At 54.6% G+C, this 6299-nt stretch overlaps 1 protein-coding gene across 3 annotated transcripts in view; it reads right to left on the bottom strand.

Annotated features, from left to right (window-relative positions):
* Nucleotides 1–15: 15 nt before the first annotated feature.
* NEK8 (NIMA related kinase 8) overlaps nucleotides 16–6299 on the bottom strand; it is an 8491-nt gene continuing 2207 nt past the window's right edge. Inside the window, exons 3-16 of one of the 3 annotated variants that reach the window (XM_006925172.3) lie at nucleotides 6174–6299; nucleotides 5702–5934; nucleotides 5337–5468; nucleotides 4666–4874; nucleotides 4426–4505; nucleotides 4161–4342; nucleotides 3906–4056; nucleotides 3410–3486; nucleotides 2964–3081; nucleotides 2152–2302; nucleotides 1761–1924; nucleotides 1499–1657; nucleotides 1160–1318; nucleotides 16–770 (exon numbers count right to left, since the gene is read on the bottom strand). The exon at nucleotides 6174–6299 is cut by the window's right edge and continues 5 nt beyond it. In XM_006925172.3, the coding sequence (XP_006925234.1) occupies nucleotides 742–770; nucleotides 1160–1318; nucleotides 1499–1657; nucleotides 1761–1924; nucleotides 2152–2302; nucleotides 2964–3081; nucleotides 3410–3486; nucleotides 3906–4056; nucleotides 4161–4342; nucleotides 4426–4505; nucleotides 4666–4874; nucleotides 5337–5468; nucleotides 5702–5934; nucleotides 6174–6299 (1970 nt within the window). In that variant the 3' untranslated portion in view covers nucleotides 16–741. The remainder of the gene's footprint in view (nucleotides 771–1159; nucleotides 1319–1498; nucleotides 1658–1760; nucleotides 1925–2151; nucleotides 2303–2963; nucleotides 3082–3409; nucleotides 3487–3905; nucleotides 4057–4160; nucleotides 4343–4425; nucleotides 4506–4665; nucleotides 4875–5336; nucleotides 5469–5701; nucleotides 5935–6173) is intronic. The other 2 variants (XM_025041624.1, XM_025041625.1) reach the window with 2 other exon arrangements.

Genomic DNA, 6299 nt, shown 5'->3' with positions numbered 1-6299 from the left:
TTTTTTTTTTGGCAGCTGATGTTTTTATTGGCGCTACTTCCCCGTCATCTGGGAACCGGTCTGGTCTAGCCAGCTACCCTTTCCTCAACCTGTTTTGGGGGAATGGCGAGGAGTGAGGGACAACCGTCAGCAGGCATCCCCTCTGTATTATACTGAGGGCTGGGCGATGTACTCTCTACCGCAAGGAAAGAGAGGCGCTCAAAAGTTGTGCAAATCCCTGCCTCAGGATATAGGAGTGGGAGTGGTGACAGGCTCCCTCAGACCTCCCTTCCCCAGGCAATGCAGAGGCTAGGCCGCTGGAATGGCCAGTCCAGGCAGGCCCTGGCTTGCCCTGATCCAAAGTATTGAGCTGCTTTCCGGTACTTTGAGCACCATGGACACATTTTCTAACCTGGCTGGGGAAAGGGGCAAGGTCTGGATGAAGCCACGGCCACCTCTAGCCTTTCTTTGCCAAGGCTCTGAAGACCACCCAGCTTCCAAAGGTTAGATCTGGCATCCGACTCTAGCTAGGCAGGACCCTGGAAACACTGACTTAAGAAGGGGTGGGGAAGGAAAAGAGGTGTTGGGAGAATAGGGTGGATTGTTTTACATATCCAGGGCCAAAAGCAGTGGAGGGGCTTCACCCCATCGGATACAATCCAGGAGGCTGGTGGGGACAGTCGTGCCTTAGGCATCTGTACTTTTCAAGGACATTCAGAGAAGTAGCAATATCAAGGTGGTCAACAGGTATATCCAGGTGCCTCATGGAGGGACTGGCTCATCTGTGATAGCTGGAAAGTACAAAAGAGAAACCCCTGCAGCCTCCCAGAGGGCAGTGCCTCTAGTGAGCATCACCCACCTCCGCTCCTACTCCCACACTGGGCCTTGGATTCTGGACCCTGCCAGACCAGAAACAGAGGTTCATACTAAACTGGGCCAGGGGGCATGAGGAGAAAGAATGCATTTGGGGTCTGGGGAGCAGTGAAGGAAGCCCTACAATGAGGCTGAAAAGCACCCAGCCTTGCCCACCCTAGGCAGGAAGCTCTGTTTTATCCCACAGCATATGCTTTCATTTGGGCGCTAAGGATGCTTTTAGTGGTTTGGATTATGATCACTGGGAATGGGGGGCGGGGGCAGCTAGGTTAACCCTGTGTGGGTGAGGTGGGAAAAGTTATCTCACAGCGAACAGCCAGGAGAGTGTTTCCATGGCAACAGGACACAGAAGTCACTGTGTAAGGGTGTGTCTCATCCAGCTGCACTGGCCGAGGGAGTCCAGCATCCTCATCCCTCCTTCCCAGTCGACCTCGGGCCCCTTTGCCCCAAGAGTACACTTCACCATCTGCCAAGGAGAATCCCAAGGAGGGAAACAGGAGGAGGACACAGCTTAATGAGCAGCTGTCCTCCCAGATTGCCATACTGGCCCCAATATAAGGTTGCTAAGTCCAGCAGCCCTAAGCATGATAACCGCTCATTTCCCAAGGGCCTGTCCATACCCATCTCCATAGTGCCCACTAATCACCTGTCCCAATGGCTACAGTGAAGGCATCCCCACAGGCTACCATCGCTATCTTGATGCCCTGGAGACCTTGGACTTGACAAGGTGCCCGGCTGACCTGGCGAGCAATGGTACCCAACTGCCCATGCTGATTGCTCCCAAAAGTGTAGCAGTCACCAGACCCTATGAGAGGAGAGAGGAAAGGAAAGGAAGGAAAGATGTTTCAGCTGAGGTCCAAAGCAGGCCAAGGAAACCCACCTCTGGCCTGTGTTCAGGTCCTACTCACTAGTTACAGCAGCTGAATGAGCAGTGCCCAAGTCCACACTCAGCAGGGCCTCTTGGTCCAGGGGTGCAGAACCTAGTGGTGTGAAGCTCAAAGCCTCTTCTACCTGCTGGTGGGAGGCAGGCTCCTCCCCCAGGGAGAGGTAGTCCAGGCCCAACTTGTTGAACCTGAAGGCAGAGCCAGAAGCCAAGTCCAACTGACACAGTTTGTATACACTCTCCTGCTCCCACCTATCTGGGCAGAAGCTGATGCACCAGGGGACAGATCCCACCCTGGGTTGAATCCATAGCACCCTCAGCCCTCCTCAGTTCTAACCCCTGAGGGGTTAGACAATGACAGATGGAGCATTAGCAGTCAGAAGGGCAAGGCTAGTCATCCTGGGACACCTATTTACCTGTTGCTCCCACAGGCCAGGGCTTGGCCAGGCACAGTGAGGATCATGGAGGAGTCAATACCACATAAAACCCTCTGAGCTTCCTGTCCTGGGGGTATGGGCACCTGCTGGGGGCAGCTGTGGGACTCCCTGGTGCCTAGTCCCAGCCGACCTACAAGGAGAAACCGGGATGGGGCTAGTTTGAGCTTTAGGGCTGGTGATGCCAGGATGAGGACCCACAGAGAGGTGATAACAGCATGAGTGAAGGCTGTTCCCTCTGCCTGAAATGGCCATCCTTGGCCCCTCTTTGGGTCATAATCCTACTCTTAAGGCCCTGTTCAGATACCACTGCCTCCTCCAGGTGGAGTCCCTTGCCATTCCTTGGGTTCCTACACCTCTGAACCTTGGGTGGAGCCCTGATGCTGTCTGTCCTGTCATGATGATGATGTGTCATCCCTCCCTCCACCAGACTGAGTCCTCCAGGACAGGAACCCCATCTAAGTCATCTCTAGTTTCAATGCTCAGCCTGATGCTTGATACAGACAGGGCTGCAATGAATACTGTTGAATGAATGAAATCTCCCTCATTACACCATAAGCACCTGAAAGAGCGACATTTTGTTCATCCTGTCTTAGCACTCAGCACAGGGTTAGCACATACATAGTAGGTGTGCAATAAAGATTTGTGAGTGAAAAAAAAAATGGAATCAGAAAAAAAAAAAAAAAAAAGGGAGGAGAAAACGGGCCATGGAGTGGAAGGTGAATATGAAGGGAATAAATCATGGCTGAGGTGTTGAGATCGAGCCAGAGGCTGGAACAGGCTGGAGAGCTTACCGCCATCTCCACGGCCCCAGGCAAATAGTTCTCGCTCAGTGGACAGGGCCAGCACATGAGAGGCCCCACAGGCGACCTGCACCATCTCATAGCCCAGCAGGGCCTCCACAATGGTAGGCTAGAGAGGGAGAGAAAGCAAGGGGAGACTATGGGCAAGGGGCATGGACTAAGCATCTCCCTGTAGGGAAGAAGTTGGAGGCTGCAAAATCTCATGAGATGGCTGTCTCTTTAACTCCCCCGCCCCCAACATACACACACACTACAACCACTGGGGAAGCCTGGTCTTTCTGTACTTTCCCTGATGCTGCTCAGAACAGGTGCAACTTGAACTAGAGAGACTTGTGGTTGCTGGGGATTTCCCTGCCCCCAGCCTGGGTTTCAGCTCTCAGATGTGGGCTCCTTGCCATCTCCCCACTTCCTCCTCCCAAAGTACATGCCACACCCACCTGACTGATGTCATTGAAGCTGCCATGGCCTAGGCACCCATTGCTGCCGCTGCCAAAGGTCATGATGATACCTCGGTCTGGGAAGAGGGGTAGTGAGGAAAGGGAAGGGAGTGAGATTAGGCTATTTTTCCAGATAGACCAGTCCAACCGTGTGTTAGAGGAGCAAGAAAGTTAGCTGGAGGCTAGGGCTAGAAGAATGGGATAGGGGAGATAAAAGGACAGGGGTCTTTATTCCCAAGTGTGTGACTTTGGACAAATGATTTAGCCTCTAAGCCTTGGTTTCCAGATCTGTCAAATGGAAATACTACTACTACTTTGCCAGGCCTGTTGTGAAGGTCAAAGAAGATTGTGTAAGTAAAACTTTGGTGCTCGATAACTAGTAGATAGAAGCATTGTTAAATGAGCGGTTCGTAAATGAATGGCGAAGAGGGAAGTTACTCTAGGGATCCCTTCTCAGAGTGGAGGTCCCCACAGAGTAGTCTCCAGAAGGGCTCACCTGTCAGGCAGGCCGTGAAGAGGTCCCCACAGGCCACGTGCTTGATGGTCACCCCCGACTGGCCCTCCAGGAAACGTGAGACAAACTGAGGCTGCTGCTGCACCACTGCCCCTGGGAGAAGGGCACCCCCTCCAGCACCTAGGGGTGGAGCCTGCGGACAGGGTTGAGGAGATGGGAGGGAATGGGAGGGGCCGCAGTGCCTCCTTTTCTTACAGGGACTCACCCCCCACTCCAGGCCCACCCCAGCCTGCTCACCTCCCACAGGATGAGGCGCCCAGAGCGTGTGACGCCGGCCTTCTGCGTGCGCCCAGCGGCCACCTGGACCACCTCTGTGTTGAGCATTGGCAGCCGCAGTGGGGTACTGAGCCCACCACCCCAAGCATAAACTGATGACAGAGGTGGTGGAATTGCTGGCTGTGCAGGTCCCCGGGGGACACCTGTGGGAACAGCTCATCAGGTCTATTAAACTGATGGGAATGGCATGGTGTCTAAGGGAACCCGGAAGGTCCAATGGACTTACCCCTGCAGCGGGTGCTGGTGGTCCTGCTCCCTGTGCTGCCTGGGGTTATGGGTGGCCCAGTGGCCAGGGACTTCTCTGCTCTGTGGGATAGATGGAGGCCTCAGGACAGGGACCCTCCCTGGCATTCCCACATGCAAAAATGGAGGACTTGCCCTAGGGTCCCCTCTGCCCTAGGCTTACTGTGCTCCCACTGGGCATCCCCTTCTGCCCAGGGCCCCCTCCCCTACTCCCTGCACAGGCCTTCGCATGCGGACACTGCCCACGTCGGTGTGGAGGTTGAGGAGGGCGCGGATGCAGAGGGGCTGTGCCATGATATGGCTGAGCGGGGGCCGCTGTGCTGGCTCTAGGCTGAGCAGACTCAAGACCAGCTGGCGCAGCTCAGGGCTGTAACGGTCAGAGATGGGCGCAAAGGTCCCGCTCATGATCTTCAGCACCAGTGCTGGCAGGTTCTATGAAGGCACCAAGTTTTGGGGTTGGTAAGAGCCTCAGCAGCACCCCCAGCTTGAGCCCCAGCCCCTCGTCTGATGAGCAGTCACCGCTCTGTGCTCAGGAGCCTTTAGTCTGGTGAAGGGACTCCCAGGATAATGGAGGACCTGAAATCTATCAAGAACCTCTGACAGGGGAGCTGTAGCTATGTCTTCAGCAACCTCAGGTTGTTGCGAAAATTTAAGTCTTGCCCTTAAGAGGGTCTCCAATCTAATGAGAGACCCCTGCAGGGGGTACCCAAGCCTTACCCTCAAGAACCCATAGTGTGAGGGATGCCAAAGCCCTGCCCTGGGGTAATCCATGAGTCTGATAAGGGTGACATGACTCAGCCACAAGAGAAGAAACATAGAAGCAGTTGTTGCTGAGGACTTCAGGGGAAGTGAGCTACAGATTTCTCAGTTGTCCCCTTGAGAGTGCTTACTCACCGCAGCCTCAAAGGCCCTCTTGAGGCTGGCCAGCTCATAGAGGACACAGCCCAGGGCCCAGATGTCACTCTTCTGGTTGTAGGGCTTGCCCTCACACAGTTCAGGGGAGATGTAGCATGGAGTACCCACCACCTGCAGGAGGGAAGCTGATATTACAGCCCAGGGAAGGAAGACCAAGGGCTTTGCCCACAGACCCATTTGGAGAATTCTCCCCCAAGTAGGCCAAAGTGCTTCCTCCTGCAGGACCACCCAGCCGAGGGCTAAAGGTCTAAGGTCTTGGGGGGTGGGGTGGGAGATAGGGTTGCAGAGTGGGCCTTAGCCCTCAAAACCTCTAGCACCCTTGAGTCCCCTCCATGCCCAGGCACCGTGTAGGCCTTGCTCTTGCTGCTAAGGATCTTGGAGATGCCAAAGTCACCGATCTTAACAACCATGCGGTGTTTGTCAAGAAGGATGTTTTGGGTCTTGAGGTCCCGATGCAGGATGAGGTGGGTGTGCACATGATGCAGTGCGAGCAGGATCTGCACAAAGAAGTGCAGGATGGTCTCCTCCTCCAGCAGGGAATTACAGCGCTTTTGGATGAACTCAGCCAGGGTGCCACCTGCAACAGCAAGGGACAAGTCAAGATCCAGTCTTTTCCAAGCCTGAGACTTTCCTTTTATGAAACTAAAGACTCAGACAGAGCAAGGGCCTGCCAGCATCACATTATGGGGGTCGGAACTCTATACTTCTGACCCTCAGCCAAACCCATTCCAAGGAGGGAAACTGGCTGATCAGTGTCTGCCTGTCCTAGAGATGAGAGGCCCTTGGTGCCAGGCCAGTGCAAGGAGGCTGGCCCACCTGGTGCATATTCCATGGCGATCATGAGGGCCTTGTCCTCCAGGAAGTTCTCATAATACTCAATGACATTGGGGTGGTTGAGCAGCTTGAGGACCTGGCACTCATTTTGGGCTGCCTGACGCTCTT

Source organism: Pteropus alecto, unplaced genomic scaffold, assembly GCF_000325575.1.
Source record: "Pteropus alecto unplaced genomic scaffold, ASM32557v1 scaffold98, whole genome shotgun sequence".
Taxonomy (NCBI): domain Eukaryota; kingdom Metazoa; phylum Chordata; class Mammalia; order Chiroptera; family Pteropodidae; genus Pteropus; species Pteropus alecto.
This window is presented reverse-complemented; position numbering and strand designations above follow the sequence as displayed.